We start from the raw sequence: 22,223 nt of genomic DNA, 5'->3' as shown, positions 1-22,223 counted from the left end.
CTTTATATGAAATGTCTTACATATGAAATAAGGTAAATATAATCAGTATATAGGTACAAAGACAAATACCTGTGTACCTGCAACTCAGTAGAAAGTTTTTAAAGTTACTAATTTTTTAACATATATAAGCCCTCTACTAAGAAAAAGGCCAAGTAATTAGCATGAGTATTTTTATAGTGTAGCAAATCCATACCCATACTCATGATCTTCCCCGGCAGATCACATCTCCCTTGCCCCTCTTACCAGAGGAAATCACCAAACTGAATTTTCTGTTCATTATTTCCTGCATTCCTCTGTAATTTCAATGCATATCAAAAAATATATTCACAAAATGTAAATATTTATACATTTCAAATTTATACATGTATTCATATATATGCATAGTTTAGGGTATCATAGTAATTTTTACAAAGAAAACAATACTATATATATTCTTATATGGCTTGCTTTTTAGACTCCTTTGTGATCTTTATATATATTGATATCAGAGCTATAATTCATTTATTTTCATCTCTATGTAACATTCTACTATGTGACTATATGGAAGTCATTATTTTTTAACATTAAATTGATCATTTATTGATTTATTTTTTTGCTTGTTTTATGAGGATGAATAATTCAACTACAACACACTTCAAGAGCTATATTATTCATTAAATACAATAAGTAGATATAATCCAAATGTCTGTGAATTGACAATGGATAAATAATAAAATGTGATACACCCACAGGTGGAATATTAGTCATAAAAAGGAAAGAAGTACTAATACATACTACAATGTGGTTAAACTTTGCAAACACTGTGCTAAGTGCAGGAAATCACTCAAAGAAAGACCACACACAATAAATAGATGAGTATATTCACTTCCATGTGAAAATCATACACATACTACAGGATTCCATGTATATGGAATATCCAAATAGGCAAATTCATAGAGATAAGAAATAGTTTCATGGTTCTCAGGAATTGATATACAGGAAATTGGGAAGTGTGTGGTTGTTCTTTGTTTCTTGGAAGGGGGGATAAATGATGGAAATATGTTGGAATTATAGTGATGATTGTACAACACTGTCAATGAATGTATACTAAAAAACTTATTCTTCAAAATGGCAAACTTTAAGTTTTGTGTATTTTATCCCAAGGCAAGAAAACACTATATTTTTCCTTATCAAGTGTCAGTTTTAAATGTTGCTACATTTTCTGTGCCTCACTTTCATTAGGGGTAAAACGCAGAACTGATGCCCATCTAACAAGATTTCCTTAAGAATTAAATTACGTGATGTGGGGGATGTAGAAGCTGACTCACAAAGCTTGTGTAGAAAATAGTCATGTGGGAAAGTGGAATTCCCATTGCTGATGGAAACTAACTTTCACCAGTATACCCAAAGTTCATGGAAGACAGCAGTAGTATCTGCTTTCTTTACCAACTTTTTCCTCCCATTGATACAAGGCTTAACATATAGTTGTGATTTTTAAAGAAAATAATATGTTAAATAAAAGGAAAAAATTCATTTATAAAATTACCAGCATTCACTGAATATTTTTATACATGTCCTCTATAATTAAAAAGGTTATGAAAGTGGCTGAATGCATTTTTATAATGTGCATTCTAATTCTGCATGTCTGCATTCTAATGGATACTTTCATTAAGAATCAATACTAAAAATGTAAATGAATATATAACTCCCACATAGATCATTACTTTAAAGGTGGAAATGTTTAGTGAAAAGGAGAGCAGGCCTGATAGTGTAGCAGATTGATACTTGTATTCTATTAATCAATATACATTTCTTCCATTAAAATCAAGCTTTAAATGAGCATATGGCCACCTAAATAAATGTGTTTCTTGTTAGCTGAGAGATGAAAGAAATGGAGAAGTATCAGACTTGACCACAGATGGATTAAACTACATCACTGAGTTGCCTGGAACCCCAGGATCATCAACCTATCTCTTGACTGGTTTATGAGACAGAAAGAAAATAATACAATTTTTCTCCCAAACCTCAGAAAGCTTACAATACCTTTTAACAGACTCTCCAAGTCTTTCAATAATAGACCTATGTTTCAGAACTTAAGTCCATATCGCCTGACATTGATAATCATAAAATCAATGGAGTACATATTAGAATTCAAGTTCCCATATCTCTCTCCTAGAGATTTTGATTCTTTAAGATAAAAAGGAGCCTAAGTATCTATATTTTTAATAAATGCACAAGTAATGTATTATATGTTCATCTTTGAAAATATTTTTTAATTATAGTTACCAAAAGCATTCATATCTTTTAACCCACCTACTCAACCAACCAAAGAATTTTAAGAGGATAATATTATTGAACATTATATTGATTGAAATATTATGATTTTAAATTGCACTAGGTTTTATATTTAGAAACACATAATTAAGAGTTTTCAAATGTTTTTGAATAATTAAACTTAAGAAGAAAAATCTTTCAGTCATAGGGTCTTAGGAAAATTCTTCAACATCTTGTTTCCCATCTTGAATACCACAGAAGTCTTTGTCTGGTTATTTAGGAATTTAAAACTCTGACTGAGGAGGTTGGTTGTAGAATCTACCACAAAACTGGATTACAATAAAAGCCAGAGGATTGTGTAGCTCAGGCAAAATCAGCATCTACCGTAATAACCAAACTTAAACGCTCCACCACTCTCGCTGTAAAGAAAGAAAAACGGAAAGAAAAAGAAAGTATTAAAAGAGCATTTGAAACTACCTAGATATTGCAATAAATGTTTCTCAATGAGAATTTAAAAATGGGGTAGTTTGTAGAGGCTATGCTACAAGTATGTGGGCTTTGCCTGCTCTGGAGCACTGCACATGCTCCCCTCACACCTGAGTTTAACTCTTCCTACATGCTCAGTCCTGACTCAATCGTGGAGCCTGCACAGATCTGAGAGAGGATAGGATTAGAGGTTTTTCTGATTAAAAGAGAAGAAATATCCGTGATAGAAAAAGGTGCTGCAGAAAAGTTGACCAAACTTAAGGACTGCAAACTCCTTTTGAGTAAAGGATACAGGAAGGGAGTTTTCATGGAAGGTTCGAGAATGTTCTACTACTAAGGAAGGTTTGGAGTATGTCACGGAGTTCAAGAGACAGAGCATCAGAGGAGCCCTTCTTAGCATGAATGGGTCCACTGTGATGGATTTCAGAGTTCTGTAGCTAGTAGGGTTTCTTGCTCAATTTATGCTCAAGTTAGTTTGCAGCTACACCATGGAGACTATCATTTATCATCTGGACTTTGGAACTATATCAGTCACTAGACTGTCAGTAAGTCATAATAACTAAATTAAGTTCAGCTAATTGATTTATGCACTTGCAGAATATCCACAGAATTATATTTGAGAGGTCAAATATAAAACTGCTTCTAGAAATGACAACTTCAGAGAAAGGTACAAGTGTGTTTCTGTGGCTTTTACAGAGACTAGTTATTTTCTGTATGTACTGCACCCAGGCTATCAAAAACATGGGTTTTTCTATCATTTTATGATGGTTTCTTCATTATTTTGGAAGAGCCATATTTAGTCTTCTGTTCTTACAATTGTTCACTGCAGAAAACGCATGTATTGGAATAAGTTTGGCCATTGGTTGCACAGATTGGATCCATTTCTCTTGTGCAAAAATGTAACTGATGTATATACACATCACAGTTTGGCTGTTAAACATAAAAAGACAACATAAAACATAAAAGGTATCAAATAATGAATATTTAAAATAAAATGTCCTTTAATCTTAATACGAAATGCCATGCATCAAAATGGAATAAATATATTCTACATTGAAGTTTAAAAATAAACATCCAGGTACTCATAGTCCACTTATACATAAAATATTTATAGTATATCTTTACAAACCCAACATTATTTTTTTCAAAACATATAAATGGTTGAATGTATTTTTATAATTTAGACACTCTGCCTTCACTTCTCCTCATATTGGGTCATATTTTCCCCCAGATGGCCCTTGATCAGTGAGGGTCTTGGAGGTATGGACTCTCCAACCCCACATAGTTGAAAATCCATATATAACTTTTGACTCCCCAAAATTTAAATACCAACACTCTACTGTTGACCAGAAGCCTTATGATAACATTAGCAGTCAATTAACACATATTTTGTGTATGTATTATACATGGTGTTCTTACACTAAATTAAGCTAGAGAAAAGAAAATATTAAGAAAATCGTAAGGAAGATTGCACTCCTGTAAAAAAATCTATATATGTGGACCCATGCAGTTTAAACTCATGCTGTTTAAAAGCCAACTATATTTCATACCACAAGAAATCATAAACAATTTTTTATAATTCCCTTGTCTTTCTCAATAGTTTCACTACTAGGTAATCTGATAGTTTCAGATTATCACACTTTTCTGAATTCATATATATGAGTAGTTGCATATATGTATATAACCAAGTAGATATGTATTTGCTTAAGGATGGCCATGTTGGTTATTTATATAAATAAACAATAATGTGTGTATTCTTACATGGTCTGCTTTTCAAATATCTTTCTAAGTTTTATCTATTCACATGTTTAGAACTGTAGCTCATTTTCTTCACCTCTCTGTAATAGTTCACTCTGTGAACATATGATAATTGTTTTATCTACTGTTGATAAATTGAATTGTTGCTTTTTTAATCCTCATGTTTCGCTAGGATAAACAATTCTACTTTAAACATTCCTTAACCCATAACAGTTACTTGTCTATAGCAAGGCTATGGCCAGTGATGGAATTTTTTAGTAATGGGATATCTTTACTTTGTCTTTAATACCAAATGATTTTATATGGCTGGCAAGATTCTGTTTCTTGAAATTAGTATAATAAAAACACAGTTTGTTGGTCTTTTTGTTACTTTTGAAGGATCATTCTGTTGTACACAGTGAAATTTGCTGTTAAAACTTACGGTATAAAAAAATTAAAGTCTTACATTTCAATTCCCTAAGTAATCAGTATTAACTTACCATTTTACGGTCTTCTGGTGAAGGATACAAAGAAGTTTCTGTGACCAACCAACACACACACACACGCACACACACAAATTAAAAATAAGAAGAGGAAAAGGAGAAAACCATCAGAGTCTCTTGAGAAGTATCTACATCTTTTAGCAACAAAATACTATGCAAATTGCCTAATCAGAACCCTGCAAATAATGAGATGAGCCTCTTATAGTGGTATCAAAACAGTAAGTTTACAAAGTAAATTCAGATGCAGAAAGATAATTCCAAATTAATCTCACTCCATGAAAATTATCTTATATATTATTTAATAATCACCAAACCCTTCTGTAAGACATTATAGTCATGATTTTTTTTTCCATTTTTTTAGATGAGACATCCTAGTTGAAGAAGAAAATGGCTTGCTTAATGCCACTTATATGCCTTGCAAAAAGTCACTTAATACGAAGAAATTAATTATTACTTAATTAATTAGTATTGAGGTCTAATATCAGGGATCTATCCACTACCACACAGCTACTTTATTCTGAAATTCATGGGCCATGTTGGGCTTTCAGGACCATAAGTTGTCAGCAGAGGAATCAAGGAGGTTTTCCCTTATACAGAGCCTTGACTCAGAGGTGGCAAATAACAAATTAGATTCTCAAGGAAGATCGGACTTAGAAGACATCATTACTTTACACACTTTGCATTTAACAACCATGGAATCTGACCTTCAAAAAAGGGGAAAAAATAGGTAAATATCTTTAGTCACAGATGAACAAAAAGACATGTTCATTCTATGAGTACAGCTCATTCTAACCTACCTCTTTGTCTCCACCTCTCTAAGGTGGGAAACTGACACAATTTTAAAAGGTATTTCTAACATACTCTGTTTCATTTTGCCAGTTTAAGATTTATAAATCTGAAAAATCAAACTCCTCCATTTCTAGATAATAGCGATTGTTTGCTGCATTTCTAAGATACATGAAATGCTTCATCCAGGACTGAAAATGTACTCACCAGAATAATGAGGAAATGCCAAGACAGTGATAAAAATAGCTTTGATCCATGTCAAGAAGAAAGACATTTTACCAAGTCTATGGAAGAAACCCACAGAGACGTTATTACATATGGCACAGAGACAAACTGCCCATTTCCAAATGAAACTTTCTTATAGGTGAAGTTTTTCCACTTTCCTATATTTCTACTTAGAACAGACTTTCCCCAACCCACAGTATCAAGACATACAAAGAAGACCTTGTGTGGACTTGAACACCAGGCAAATCCTCTGTGCATATTTAAGTAGGAGCTTATTATTCTTCCAACTTGGCTCAGCCCACAAGGAGGCATGCTGCATTTACAGAAATATGTACTTCAGAATTTTAAGTTTTTCATCAGAAAATAGAAACCGTTATTTCAGGAAGGACTGACCTATAGCAGGCCTCCCATCATAGCTACCTTCACAGAGTCCCTGTCTGATCCATCTGACACAATGGAAAGTGGGGTAAGGACTGTACCTATTTGGTTCCCTTTACTTCTCAACTATCTCCATCCAGCTGAGGAATCTCCTTTATTGATTTGGTAGTGAGGAGCTTAATGGAGGTGAGATGGCTTGTGGCAGGAAAGATGCTGAGGTACTCTGTGTTCTGCCTAGAGGCTCTAAAATAGCCATGAAAGATTCCTTGTGAGATTGACAAATGGATTATCAATAGATCTTCTCTAAGCAGCAGATTTGGGACAGTTTGATCAGATGTATACAGAAGTATGGGGAGGAGAGATGGAAATAGTGCTTCGAAAACAAGGTAGAGAAGAGATATGAAAGCTTTCCAAGCTATTGAGTTGGGAAGAAAAGGAGAATCAAAACAAGAAGAGAAAGGGACGCTTGAATGGCTCAGCAGTTGAGTGTTTGCCTTTGGCTCAGGGCATGATCCCGGAGTCCTGGGATCGAGTCCCATATTGGGCTCCCTGAATGGAGCCTGCTTCTCCCTCTGTCTATGTCTCTGCCTCTCTCTCTGTGTCTCTCATGAATAAATAAATAAATAATATTTAAAAAGAAAAACAAGAAGAGAAGAAAGAGTTTTGGGAACTGTAATTGGACACATAACCTAGACTCTTAGTATTTTGCGGTACCAAAAGCACATCAGACTTAACTGGAGGTTTGATTTGTATTAACCTTTTTATTTTGAGATCAATGGAGATTCTCCTAAAACCTTATCTTAAGTACTAATGCAGGGAGTTCTCATGTTCTTTTCAACCAATTTCCCCTAATGGGAACATCTCGTAAAACTATAGTAAAAATTCGCAACCTGAAATGTTCAAAAAGCTCCTAGATAAGCATTGGAATGACCCACTTTGGGGACCTGGGCTAGAGGAAAGCATGTGCCCTGAATTACATGATGAATACTTTGATCTTTACCTCAAAGTTTAGTGGAAGACCCTATAGGATTTGAAGTAGGAAGAGATTTAATCAGACCTATTTAACTAATCTGCTTCACCATATGGCTCAGCGGTAAGAGCTTTGGCAGATGAAAGTTCTGATTCAAATCTCAACTACCATTGAGTAAACTTGACACAATATTCAGACCCTTTCTAATCCACAACTTCCTGATTTTAAATGTGAGAATAATTTCTGTCTCATGAGTTTGTCATAAATATTAAGGATAAAATATTAAAAGTCTGTGCATAGGCTATGTGTCAGACTTATATTTGTCACCCTAATCTAACCTGCCTTTTTTTTTTTAATCAGTGAAGAAAGCCAAGATTTAGAAAAGAATCATTGAATCTAGCATTGCCCCATGCCAACTTAATGGGAGACTACAAAATCTGATAAGTGCAAAAAATGTACCTTTATCATAATAAAGTGACTATTGTGTTTACATTAGTTCCTTGAAATATTTACATAGACACCACCAGAGATATTTATGCAGGCAAATCCTTTTGGCACATTTGTGGAGAAATTAAACTGAAGTTCTCTTACACATATTGAGGTTAAGAGCAGGGAAAAAAAAAATAAGAGCAGGAGACACTGTCTATGGTGCACAACAGGCTATGAGTTTTTTAAATTAATCACGAAAGAGAATGTTAAATGTATGGATTATTTAATGGATATCTATCTTTCTAGAAAATGTTTAATATGCACAAATGTTTGAATATATGCATATATGTACAGATATTTAGTATACAACTATACTAAAATCTCACACAAATATATGCATATGTGTATATATAAATATATGCTCTCGTATGTATGTATCTATATGCATGTATATATCTATATTTTTAAAATATTTTATTCATGATAGATACAGAGAAAGAGGAAGAGAAGCAGAGGGTATATATATAATATATATAATAACATGTGTTAATGTTACATCTACACATATATAGATGCATATATACTTATGTACATATACACATACATAGCATATGTATACATACTATGTACTATGCATACATACGTATACTACACATAGTCCATATACATATGTGTATATCTATGTATACATATCTAAATACATATATTATCTTGGTGAGCCCTAAATGTCATCACAAGGATTTTTATAAAAGAGAGACAGAAAGAAATTTGATGCAGACACAGAAAGAAGGTTTTATGAAGACAGAGCTGAGAAAGATTTGAAGATATTGGCCTTAAAGATGATAGATAATAGATGGATACAGATAAATATATGATAGATGGATAGATAAAAATAGAAACAGGAGAATAAAGATATTTCTCTCTTTTTTCATTTAACAATGATATATCTTCATATAAATATATATACAAGTATACACAATTCCTTTTAAGGTATTGCTAAATCCTTTTGCTAGGTGTTGTACTGAATATGATTATACAGGTCATTTTATGCTCATTCAATTTTTTTCTAGACTTTTAGAAGTTGCATTTGAGTAAAATAATAAATGCAGCTTAGAATTTATAGATAAGAGCAAATTACTCTCCAGCACACTTGTAGTCTTTTACTATGAAAAAGATAGATTACAGTCATGACTGTTTCTCCTCACCTCTCCAAATGTCTTCTGAAATATTCCTGTTTCCACAAACACATTTAAATATACACTACACATAGGGATGTGTGGGTGGCTCAGTGGTTGAACATCTGCCTTCCGCTCAGGGCATGATCCCAGGGTCCTGGGATCGAGTTCCGCCTTGGGCTCCCCACTGGGAGCCTGCTTCTCCCTCTGCCTATGTCTCTACCTCTCTCTCTGTGCCTCTCCTGAATAAATAAATAAGATATTTAAAAATAAATATATATACATACACACATATAAAATACATATATTTGGATGATTTCTTTCAGTTACAGAATTTCTTCATTTGGGAATCACGTGAAAATTGTAAGTTAACAAGACCACAATTTCTATTTTTTTTACTCTTATGAATTTTTGTCTATAAACATGGTTTATTCCCTATGTGAGTCCTGAATGTGTGAAGAAACTATTCTTTTCTAATTAATAAAACTCATTGTGATTTTCTCTTCTGCAAAATGAGAAATTTGAAGACTCCTTGGTGGAACCTCTTGTCATACACGGCATGTACAAGTGAGACAACTTATTTAAACTGGCAATATGTGAATTTTTGACATGCTGCCTATTGTGTCTATTAGGTCCAATATTAGGTATGAATATTAACTCTTGCTGGAAAACACTGACCACATGTTTATTTATGTTTCCTCTCCAATATTCCATATTAGGAGATCCTGTGAGATACTGGAGGCAAAATATCAAATATAGGGAGATCAATATAGGCAGGAGAATTGACCATGGGATTCTGTAGAAGCAGGTAATTCCTAATATCCAGGAAGCAAAAGAAACTGTAAGCCCAATAATCAGAGGCAGGTGTAGTAATCACATGTTGTTGGGTACAGTTGAAAACCATGGTCAGGGGTACTTCGTGGCTGAGTCAGTTAAGATCTGTCTTCATCTCAGGTCATGATCTCAGGGTTCTGGGATCCAGCCTTGCATCCAGCTCCCTGCTCAGCGGGGAGTCTGCTTCTCCCTCTTCCTCTGCCCCTCCACTCATTTGTGCTCTCTCTGTCTCTCAAAAAAATAAAAATTTTAAAAAAGAAGAAAGAAAAGAAAACCATGAGCAGCCAATGAACTTAATCACTGAAGAATTCAAAGGTAGACATGCTTAGAGTACCTCTTATGGGAAGATATATGTCATTATCCAAACTAATAAAGTCAAAAAATTTCTTTTATTCCAAAAAATCAGATTCATTGATGCTTTCTATGGAATATTTTGCCTCACTTTCCAAATGCACATAAGTCCAGGTTTGTCTTTAAAGCAAATTGCCAAATAAATAAATAAATAAAACAAATTGCCTTGGGTACCTGGGTGGCTCAGTGGTTGAGCATCTGCCTTTGGCTCAAATCATGATCCAAGGGTCCTGGGATCAAGTCCTACATCGGGCTCCCCGCAGGGAGCCTACTTCTCCCTCTGCCAGTGTCTCTGCCTCTCTCTCTCTGTGTCTCTCTGAATAAATAAATAAAATATTAAAAAAATAATAAAGCATATTGCCTTGTCAGAAAACAGGCAGTATCTTAAGGGCCATAGAATTTCTCAGGGCAGCACAAAGGAATGTGGGAATGGTCACAGAATGATTTTGCATCTTGATTTTGATAGTGGTTACATGACCACTATTTGTCAAATCTCAGGATAGTATACCAGAAACAATGAATTTATCATATATACTTAAAAACTAAATTAGAAATTTCCATTTAAAAACACAGTTGATGCATTTGCTGGAAGTAACCAACATTTTAAAATCTGTAGCTATTTAATATAGACCATTTAATTTAAAATAGCTTTCTCAAAATGTCTGTTTAAAAAAATTAATGTGGGCATCCTGGGTGGCTCAGCGGTTTAGCGCTGCCTTCGGCCCAGGGCATGATCCTGGAGACTCGGGATCGAGTCCCACATTGGGCTCGCTGCATGGAGCCTGCTTCTCCCTCTGCCTGTGTCTCTGCCTCTCTCTCTCTCTCTCTGTGTATTCTCATGAATAAATAAAATCTTTAAAAAAACATTGATGTCTAGAAAAGTATAGGAAATAAATGACAACTTTGAGCTCCTGCCTCCACAGCAGAGTGAATCCAGGGTGTTAGCAGAGTGTCCTTGACATAGCTGACAACGAAGTCCCAAATTGGATGATCTCTGAGGACAAGATCACATAATTTATTTTACACTGGCACAAGGTACATATATATGTATTTGTGTGTCTGTGTCTGTGTCTGTGTATTTACATTTCTTGAAGCATAATTAATATATATCATTGTTAACTTTAAGTTGTGCAATGTGTTGATTTAACACACTTTTATATTGTAAAATGATTAGCACCATAGTCTTATCTAACCTTCATCCCATCACATAATTTCCTTTTCTTTTTTGTGGTGGGAACATTTAAGATCTACTCACTTAGCAACCTTCAATTGCATAATAAGTAGCATTAATTATAGTCACCATGTTGTACATTAGATTTCTGGAACTTAGTCATAGCAGAAAGTTTGTGCCCTTTGACTAACCTCTCTCCATTTTTCCCACTCTCCAGGCTCTGATGACTACCATTCTACTCTCTATTTCTTTTCTTTTCTTTTTTTTTTTACTCTCTATTTCTATGAGTATGGATTTTTTTTTTTAAGTTTCCACATCTAAGTGATATACAGTGTTTGTCTTTGTCTGGCTTATACTTAGCGCAATGCCTTCATGGCCCATCTATATTCTCACATTTGACAGAATTTCCTTCTTCCTCATGGCTGAATTATGTTCCATTGCACATATACACAGCACATCTTTATCTATTCATCCATTGAGAGACACTACAGTTGTTTTTGTATCTTGGCTATCATGAATAATGCTATAGAATTGGAGAAAATATTTAGAAAGCATATATCTGATAAGGGGTTAATGTCTAAAATACAACAAGAACTCATGCAACTCAATAGCAAAAAAACCGAAAACAAAACAACAAGAAAAAAACAACCCAAAAACAAAACAAAACAAAACAAAACAAAATCCCACAGGCATCTGATTAAAAAATGGGCAGAGGAACTAAATAGACATTTTCCCAAAGAAAACAGACAAGTAGCCAATAGATACACAAAAAGCTGCTCAACATCACTCATCATCAGGGTAACGCAGATCAAAACCACAATGAGGGATCCCTGGGTGGCGCAGTGGTTTGGTGCCTGCCTTTGGCCCAGGGCGCGATCCTGGAGACCCGGGATCGAATCCCACGTCAGGCTCCCGGTGCATGGAGCCTGCTTCTCCCTCTGCCTATGTCTCTGCCTCTCTCTCTCTCATTCTGTATGACTATCATAAATAATTTTTTTTTCATTATTAAATTTTTTTAAAAAAACTGTTGTTTAAAAAAAAAACCACACACACACAATGAGGTTTTACTTCATGCCTGTTAGAAGGGCTGTCTTCAAAACATGAGAGTAACAGTAAGGGTTGGCAATACTGTGGAGTAAAATGGAACACTTGTCCACTGTTGGCAAGAATGCAAATTGGTACAGCCAATAATGGAAAAATAGTATGGGGATTCCTCAAAAAATTAAAAATAGAATGATCATAATTGGAGCAATCCCACTTCTCGGTATGTACTCTTCTTGACAAATTAAGTGCACAATTCCATATTGTTACCGTAAACACTAAGTTCCACAGTAGATATCTAGAATTTTTCCATCTTGTGTAATTCTAACTTTATACCCATTGGGCAACAGTTTCCCCTCTTCTTCCTCCTTCAATCCCCTGACAACCACCATTTTATTTTGTTACTATAAGTTTGACTACTTTAGATAATTCATAGAGGAGAAATCATGCCAGTATTTGTTCTTCTTTGACTAACTTATTTCATTTAACATCTTCCAGGTCCATCCATGATATGGCAAATGGTAGCATTCCCTTTAGTTTTAAGGTTGAGGGGAACGCTGGATGGCTCCGCGGTTTAGCACCTGCCTTCGGCCCAGGGCGTGATCCTGGAGACCAGGGATCGAGTGCCACATCGAGCTCCTTGCATGGAGCCTGCTTCTCCCTCTGCCTGTGTCTCTGCCTCTCTCTCTCTCTGTGTCTCTCATGAATAAATAAATAAAATAGTTTTAAAAAATAATTTTAAGGTTGAATAGAATCCATTATATGTGCATACCATATTTTCTTCATCCTTTTGTCTGTGATGGACACTTGGTTGTTTCCGTATTTTGGTTATTGTAAATAATGCTACAATGAACACAAGAGTGCAGGTGTCTCTTTAGGATCCTTCTTCAATCTTGAGGATATTTACTTAGTAGAATTGCTAGATCATATGGCAGTTCTATCTTCAATTTTTTGAAGAACCTTCATTCTGTTTTCTATAATAGTTACACCATTTTACATTCTCACTGACTTTCTTAGTCCAGTTGGGCTACTATAACAAAATGCCACAAACTGGGTGGCTTATAACAAAAAATGAACAGTTCTGGAGGCAGAGAAGTTTGAGGTCAAGGCACCTGTATGATTGCATTCTCATGAATGTTCTCTTCCTATTTCTTAGCTAGTGTCTTCTCACTGTGCCTTCTCACCTGGGGAAAGGGGCTTGGGTTCTCTCTAGAGCCTCTCTTTTAAGTTATTAATTCCATTCACGAGGGTTCCACCTGCACTATTGAAGCAACTACCAAAGGTCTCATCTCTGAATATCATCATCTTTGGGTGTTAGGATTTCAATACAAGATTTTGGGAAGGACACATTCAGATGCTAGCACTAATAGTGTATAAGAGTTCCAGTGTCTGCACATCTTCACAAACATTTGTTATTTCCAGTGCTTTGGCCATTTTTAAATATGGTTATTTGGTTTTTGCCATTGAGTTGAAGGAGTTCCTTTTCTATTTTGGAAACTAACACCTTACCAGATATATGGTTGACAAATATTTTCTCCCATCTATAGGTTGTCTTTTACTCTATTGATAGTTTCCTTTGTTGTACAGAAGCTGTTTCATTGATATAGTCCCACTCATCTACTTTTGCTTTCATTGCCTGTACTTTTGGTATCGTATCAATGAAATCATTAGTGAGACCAATGTCATGAAGATTTTATCCTTTATATTTTCTTCTGGGAGTTATACAGTTTCAAGTGTTACATTTTAAGTTTTTAATCCATTTTGAGTTGATTATTTTGTGAATGGTGTAAGATAGCTATGAAATGCCATACATCCAAAAAAAGGATCAATATAATCTGTATTTAGATTTAAAGACAAACTTATGTAGTCACATTCCAATAAATAATAAAACATTACCAAAATATTGTTATAAAAATCCAAGAAAGGCCATGCAACTGGCTGACTGTTTTTATCATGTAACCAACTCCCTATTCTCACCCCTCCCAGGTCACCTCTTTCTCATTCCTTCCTCCTACATACACCAGAGGAAGACACCTAATTGAATTTTCTATTTACTATGCCCTATCTTCCTTGAGAATTCCACAGCAAAACAATGCATATGCTCATGAAAATTTTGGATATTTTGATAATATATGCAAAGAAAACAAACTATACATTTCTTACATATCTGTCTTTTTACATTTTCTGTGATCTTAATATATATACTGATATTTAGAGCTGTAGTTTATTTATTTCCCTACCTAATATTCCACTATGTAGATGCATAGAAATCATTACCATTTATTCTTCTACAAACTGATACTTGACGTGCTATTTGTTTCCCATTGTGTTGTTGGGTGAATAAATCTACTGTCAATACACTTTTACATCTCTCAGTTTTGTGCACAACAAATAACTACCTATGGAATAATTTGGAATTTGGAGATGACTAAATAGACCATCACCTTGTATAGATGATGCTAAATGGTCTTGTATTTCTTGTTAGATTCTATTTCTTAACCTTGGTATAATAATAATACACATAATTTTACTTTTTGGAGAATTCTTTTTTGTACATCTCGCTTGGTCAACTTTGTTATGATTTGAAAAATTGAAAGTGGTTAAAAATTTACATGCTTCAACTTCCAAATGAACCAATAATAACTTACCAGATGTCTGAAATGTGATGATTTTTAAAAAGGAGTTTCTGCAACCAAAGAACAGTTTAAAAAAATAAAAAGGCTACACATATATCAACTGCAACTAATGAGGTCAGAATTTTGTGGTAGTAATAAAAATACAAAATTTCAAATGTATCCAAATTTTAGGAAAATATTAATCCCCAAGTTAATCTATATCTGTGAAAAAAGTGTCGTATATTATTTTTAATAACTCCTACTTGAAGATTTATTTTATTTAAATTGCAGTTATTTAGCAAACAGCATAGTATTAGTTTCAGGCATACAGTATAGTGACTCAACACTTGCATACATCACCCAGTTTTCATCACAAGTGCCTCCTTAATCCCCAACACCTATATCACCCATCCCCCACGCACCCTCTGGTAACCATCAGATTGTTCTCTACAGTTAAGAGTCTGAGGATAAAAAATTTAGAAAGCTCTATAAAATAGATGTTTCATTGTGACATAAGACAATGCCTTGTGTGAAGTCACTGAAATATGAAGAAATTCTGCTCTAATATCAGGGTTCTATTCAATACCTAACAGCTACATTTTTCCAAACTTTATGGAGACACCTTGAACTTTAAGGAAAGTAACTGGTCACCTCAGCTATAAATGAGTTCTTTCCCTATACAAGACCTTGATTTCAGGGACTCATAGCTGATAAATAAAAAATTAGATTTTCAAGGAATACCAGATCTAGAAGAGATCACTCCTTCGCTATATTTTGCACAGAACAGTGGAATCTGGGCCCCAAAAGGAGAAAAGAATTTGGTTAAAGTTCTTGAGTTACAGGTGAATAAAGAACTACAGCCATTCTAACCCACCACTCTGTTCAACTTCTCTAACATGGGAAATGAAAAAAAGCAGTTCAATGATGAGATGTTTAAAATAACTTTAGAATATATGCTGTCATTTTACTAAGAATTAAAAGCCCAGTAAAACAATCATTTCATTCCTAAGCTACAGGAGAACGCTTCCTGTTTTTCTAGGATATGCAAAGTATTTTACCCAGGACTGGAAAAAATATGCACCAGAAAAAAAAGAGTAAAGGCCAAGATGATGAAAATAACTTTGATTCATAAGGAGAACAGAGTCATTTGATTGATTCTATAAAAGAAACCCTTCTGGATGTTTGCAACAATGGGACAAGACACATAGCCCATCTCCTAAGGACAGGCTAACAGAATTTAGGATACATTTTATGGTGTCTTACCTTATAATGAAGTAACTACTCCAACTCCCTAGATTCCTAAGTGGATTATTAGCTCTATTTTTCTCCCAACTCTAAAATTCAACATGAAATATGTCAAGAGAAAGCTGTTCTAAAGATCTGAGAGAAAAGACCATAGAAAGTGCTCTGTGAACACGAGAGAAGAAGTTGATTACTTTCCCAAATCTTTGAGAGAACATACAAGGAGCCTGGCTGCATTTCACATAAACGTGCATATTTCAATATCAGTATTTTCTTCAGAAAAATGGTAGTTATTTCTGAAAGGAGCAATCCGGAGCAAGACTCACAGCAATGCTATACCCTGGGGCTACCTCCCTAAGTTCTCTGTTTGCCATACTTCACGCAGAGATAATGAGTAAAGCAACAGTGGCTATTGTGTTCACCTTTTTCCTCCAACCATCCATCTCCATCTAACTAAGTGTCTTTTATTGAGATGTGAGTGATGAGATTGATGGAGTAATACAGATAGCTCAGAGCAGATAAGAGAAAGAGGCATTCTGTGTCCTCCCTGGGAGCTGTACCGTACATCAGGAGAGATGCTTCACAAATACTTCTCAATAGATCTTCCCTCAGCAGGAGGTTTGGGACAATGTAATCTAATATACTCAAAGTATGAGGAGAAAAGAAAGAAATGTGTATAAATATAGATTTTAAGATAGGGAAGATAACATGAAAATAAGTAAGTGAGTTGAAAAAGAACAGGAGAATCAAGCAAGAAAAAGAAAAAAAAATTTGGAAATGCAAATTCAACAAGACTCTAAACTTTGAAACTTAAGAAAAGCTAGCTGAATATTAGAATCACCTGGAGAAATTCTAAAGCATGAAGATGCACCATTCTACTATCTAGATTATGAACAATTATTAATAGTGAATCCTAGGCATTACTATGTTTTAAAAGTTCCAAGATGAGACTCAGGCACAACCTAGGAGAAAGCACAACATATAAATTGCTAGAATAGGAGAAAAAAATCTGGAGATTAAAGTTGAAACCAGATGAGGCATTATCCTAAATTATGTGATAAATAATTTGATCTTATCCAGAGGTAAGTGACAGACACTAAAGGCTATTCATATAAGGGAGAAATTTTTCACTTATTTTCTTCCTAACTAACCAATCAGCTTTACAAACTGATTCAGTTTAAAGAGCTTTGGGAGATCAATTCAAATCTCAACAATGAATAACCTGAACTCAACACCCAGACTTTATAATGCACATTTTCCTTATTTTATTTTTTATTTTTTATTTATTTATGATAGTCACAGAGAGAGAGAGAGAGAGAGAGAGGCAGAGACACAGGCAGAGGGAGAAGCAGGCTCCATGCACCGGGACCCCGACGTGGGACTCGATCCCGGATCCCCAGGATCACGCCCTGGGCCAAAGGCAGGCGCCAAACCGCTGCACCACCCAGGGATCCCCATTTTCCTTATTTTAAATATGAGAATCATAACTCCTACTTTACACGTTTGTCATAAATATTGGAGTTAAAATATTAGAGCTGTCCATACTTGTGTGTGAGGATTGCATTTGTCACCCTAAGCCAACCAGTAACTTTTAGCATGGAAGAAGCTCAGAATTTAGAAATATCAGACTCCATACTTCAAGGGAAAGCGTATTTACTGACACATAAAGAGAACAAAAACCAAAAACAATAGCACAGACACCAGGAATTTAGTTGGGGAAAGTCATCATAAAGAGTCACTACAAAATACTACTAAAATGCTCATTTTTCAACAAAATATATGAGAAATTCAAGAAATAGGAAAGTATGTCCCATACATAGTGATTGAAAAAAATGCAAGTATAGCAATTCTCTTTGAGGGGCTAAGATGTTGGACCTAAGAAAAAAATTCAAAGTAGCTTTTATAATATAATGAAGGATCTAACAAAAAAAACTGTATTTATAGAATTAAAGAATGGCATGACAATATTTCATCAAATAGAGAATATCATGAAGATATAAACTTATTTGAAATAAATAAATGGAATTTCTGTAATTGAAAGTACAATAACCAAAACTTAAAAGTTCACAGTAGGCTTGAGCTAGCAGAAGAAAGTATCAGTGAACAGAGGTTAGATCAATAGGCAGTAAGAAATCTGAAGAACAGAAAATAAAACAAGATAAATTGAACACAATGTTAAAGAAATCTTGAACACCATTAAATGCACCAACATATGCATAATAGGAGTAGCAGAATAATACAAGAGAGAGAAAAGAGCAGAAAAACATTATTAGAATAAAAGCTGAAAAATTCTCAGATTTTATTTTAAAAACACTATTCTACATATCTAAGACAGTGTACTACAATTAGAGTAAATACAAAAAAAAAATCCAAATCCAGACACATGGCAATCAAAATACTGAAAGCCAAAGATAAAGAAAGCATGTTGAAAGCAGCAAAAGAAATAATGACTCATCATATATAGAAGGACAAAAATATAATTAACAGCTAACTTCCCATCAGAAAATATGGAGGCCAAGGACACCTGAGTGGCTCAGTGATTAAGCATTTGCCTTCAACTCAGGGCATGATCCTGGGGTCATGGGATCAAGTTCCACATCCCCTGCAGGGAGCCACTTCTCCCTCTGCCTGTGTCTCTGCCTCTTTGTGTGTGTCTCTCATGAATAAATAAATAACATCTTTTAAAAAAGAAGAAAGAGAAAGAAAGAAAGAAAGAAAGAAAGAAAGAAAGAAAGAAAGAAAGAAAAGAAGAGAAGAGAAGAAAAAGAAAGAAAAGAAAAGAAAAGAAAAGAAAAGAAAAGAAAAGAAAAGAAAAGAAAAGAAAAGAAAATATGGAGGCCAAAGGTGTTGGCTTAACATATTGCAGTTACTAAAAGGAAAAAAAAACAAACAAACAAAAACTTCACTCAAGAAGCTTATACCCCGAATAATAATCTTAACAAAATGAAGGCAAAACTAAAGACATTTTCAGAGAGAAAAATACTAATATAATTTGTTACTATAAGACCTTGGTCTTGACTTACAAGAAACATTAATGGAAGTATTTTTAGATGAAAGAAAGTGATATCAGACAGTACTTTGCATCCACATGAAAAAATAAAGTGCATTAAACTTCTGGAATGATAGCATGAGAAATTCTGCTGACCCATTCTCCAGTGAAAGTGGTAAAAATTTTTTTAAATCAAGTCTATGAAAATGGTCTTAAGGGCAAAGAGCAAATGAAGATATATCTACTAAAAACATCTATAAAAATTCATAGGAAAGGCAAAAGTCTGCAGTATTTAAAGCAAAGTGCTTCTCCCTTTCCCTTTCCTGAGTCAATAAGATGGAGACTCCACTCCAGACTGCTTTATCCAAGAACACAAGAATATCTCTTTACCCAGCTCCAAGCTGGAGGGTTTTCTTCCAAGGAAGAGCAGGCCTTTAGAATTTCTCTTCTTACTTCCATCTGTCTGTTGCTGGGTTTAATTCCTGAGTGAGTAAACCCTGAATTGGGGGCTTCCTCTTCCACCTTCCACTATATATACATATATCATAGGATCAAGGCTATGCCTTAGGTGTGGCTTATGGTGGATACTGCACACCTATGGTCCTTCTCCCAGTTCATGAAGTAATAGTCCTACACCAGGAGAGGCAAACAAAGTGAACCTGAGGCTACTGCTGAGTGATTGAGTGACCACTGAGTGGTCAGGTGCTACAGAATGGGTGTCACTTAGAGAAAAGCTTGTCATTGTCTTCACACTTAGTTCTGAAGCCTTGGATCAGAGGTTTTGCCTTGGAGGAGAAGAAGACCATAAAACAGATAGCTCCAGATCTCTTCCCAAAGGAACTGACTTCATTTACAATAGAGTATGAAGAAATTTAAACCCCAGAGCTCTTTCAAAAAGCACAAAGGTTATTGTGAAGGGAATTAGGAAAAGATTTATGGACTTAACGAAGATACTGCATAGACTACAGGTTAGCTAGTTTGCAGGAGGCAAATCAGGAATAAGATAGCTTGGAGGAGCCTTCCTGTGGTAAGAAAAAATATAAAACACTGGCCTCAAGACTATTCCACCCAAGGAAATACAATTAGATTAGTTTGTAGAGGTATTTATGTCCTGAGACATTGTTGTAAACAGTAGAGTGATCTGCTGGCAATTAGTGGAGTGTAACAGATGGTCTATTCAGAGACAGAGTGGGAGAGGCCCAATCTGTACCACTGTCTTTCAAGGCAACTGTAGGCATTCCCAAAGTTGTGCCTCTTTAAAAAGCAGCATCAAAGACAATATTTAGGAAGAAACAGGGGAGTAAATGGCACTACAACTACTCAGCCTATCACTAAAAAAATAAACAAGCAAATAAGAAGAAACAGTCCTCGTGGGGGGAAGCAGTACCCAGAAACACTAAAGTCATTATATGTTCAGTTTCTAACAAAAAATTAGGAGATATGCAAAGAAACAGGGAGGCACAAGCCATCACAATGAAGAAAAGCAGGCAACAGAATTGCCTATGAGAGAGACCAGATGTTGGATTTAACCAGAAAAATTTAAAGCATCATTATTAATATTTCAGAACTAAGGAAAACTTTGATTAAAGAAGTAATAGAAGGTATGAAAACAATGCCACTTCAAATAAAGAATATCAATGAAAAGAGGCAAATGGAAATTCTGGAAATTAAAAGGCTCTTGAAGCAAAAAATTAAAAAAAAACTCTCAATAGAAGGGAACAATAGTCGATTTGAACTGGTAAAAGAAATAATTAGTGAATTTGAAGATATATCAATACACATTATGCAAGCCAGAGAAAAGAGGAAATTTAAAAAATGGGGAAATGTGGGACGCAATGTAGCACACTAACAGTTGTATAATGGCAATATTAGAGGAGAGGAGAGAGGGAGGGAGACAAAAACTGATGAAATAGAGTCTGAAAACTGCCCAAGTTGGTTAAGAAAACAACCTAAACATCAAGGAAGCTCAACAAATACCAAGTAGGATAAAATACAAAGAGACCACAAATATACACATCATGGTAAAAATGCTGAAAGTCAAAGACAAGGAAAAAATAAAAGACAAGAAAAATGACACTTAGAAGCAACATTCAATAAGATTAATGGCTAACTTTGCAGCAGAAACAATGGGGCTAGAAGATAGTGGGATAACATATGCAAAGTGCTCAAGGGAAAAATTATTAATCAAGAATTTCAAGTAAAACCTATTGTTATTCAAAAATGAAGCTGAAATTAAACAGACCCAAACAAAAATTTTAAGAATTTTGTTTTCAGCAGATCTGCATTCAGGAAATGCTAAAAGATGTTCTTCATTTAGTAGATTTCCTTTTCATTTTATTGATTGTTCCCTTTGCTGTAAAGAAGCTATTTAGTTTGATGTAGTCCCACTTGTTTATTCTTGTTTTTATTGAATCTGCTTTTGGTGTCAGATTAAAAAATCATCATCAATCCCATGCTAAAGAGCTTACCACCCACATTGTCTTCTAGGACTTTTATGGTTTCAGGTCTTACATTCAAGTCTTTATTGAAGTTTGAGTTAATTTTTGTGTGTGGTATACCAATCCAGTTTCACTCTTTTCCATGTGGCTGTCCAATTTTTCCAATGCCTTTTCTTGAAGAAACTGTTCTTTATTTCTTGTATTTTCTTTCCCCTATTGTATATTTTTGTCATAAATGAATTGACCATACATGCATGGGTTTATTCTGGGCCTCCTATTTTGTTCTATTGATATATGTGTGTTTTCATGCCAATACTATAAATTACTATATGTTTTAATTACTATAGTTTTGCAATAGCATTTGAAATCAGAGTGAATGATACATACAGTTTTGTTCTTCTTATTCAAGATTTCTTGGTTTTTTTGGAATCACTTATGGCTCCACACGAATGTTTGTTCTATTTTTGTGAAAAATGTCATTGGAATTTTTTTAGATTTATTTACTTATTTGAGAGAGATAGGAGTGAGCAGGGGGAGAAGTGGGAGAGAGACAGAATCTCCAGCAGACTCCCCATTTGAGCACAGAACCTGTTGTCAAGC

General features: G+C 34.6%; 2 protein-coding genes across 2 annotated transcripts in view; one reads left to right on the top strand and one right to left on the bottom strand.

Moving 5' to 3' along the window:
* LOC106558737 (sperm-associated acrosin inhibitor-like) overlaps positions 1–22,223 on the bottom strand; it is a 124,011-nt gene that overhangs the window by 10,672 nt on the left and 91,116 nt on the right. The window contains exons 3-5 of the mRNA XM_038535104.1: positions 5,973–6,049; positions 4,977–5,014; positions 3,554–3,669 (exon numbers count right to left, since the gene is read on the bottom strand). Coding sequence (XP_038391032.1) covers positions 3,554–3,669; positions 4,977–5,014; positions 5,973–6,039 — 221 coding nt within the window. The 5' untranslated portion in view covers positions 6,040–6,049. The remainder of the gene's footprint in view (positions 1–3,553; positions 3,670–4,976; positions 5,015–5,972; positions 6,050–22,223) is intronic.
* Positions 1–22,223, top strand: part of SPINK13 (serine peptidase inhibitor Kazal type 13) — a 54,246-nt gene that overhangs the window by 4,906 nt on the left and 27,117 nt on the right. The window contains exon 2 of the mRNA XM_038535106.1: positions 11,051–11,162. The gene's annotated coding sequence lies outside the window, so the exon portion shown is untranslated. The remainder of the gene's footprint in view (positions 1–11,050; positions 11,163–22,223) is intronic.

This window comes from Canis lupus, chromosome 4 (assembly GCF_011100685.1).
Source record: "Canis lupus familiaris isolate Mischka breed German Shepherd chromosome 4, alternate assembly UU_Cfam_GSD_1.0, whole genome shotgun sequence".
Lineage (NCBI taxonomy): Eukaryota > Metazoa > Chordata > Mammalia > Carnivora > Canidae > Canis > Canis lupus.
Note: the sequence above shows the minus strand (reverse complement) of the source record. Positions and strands in the feature narration are given on the sequence as shown.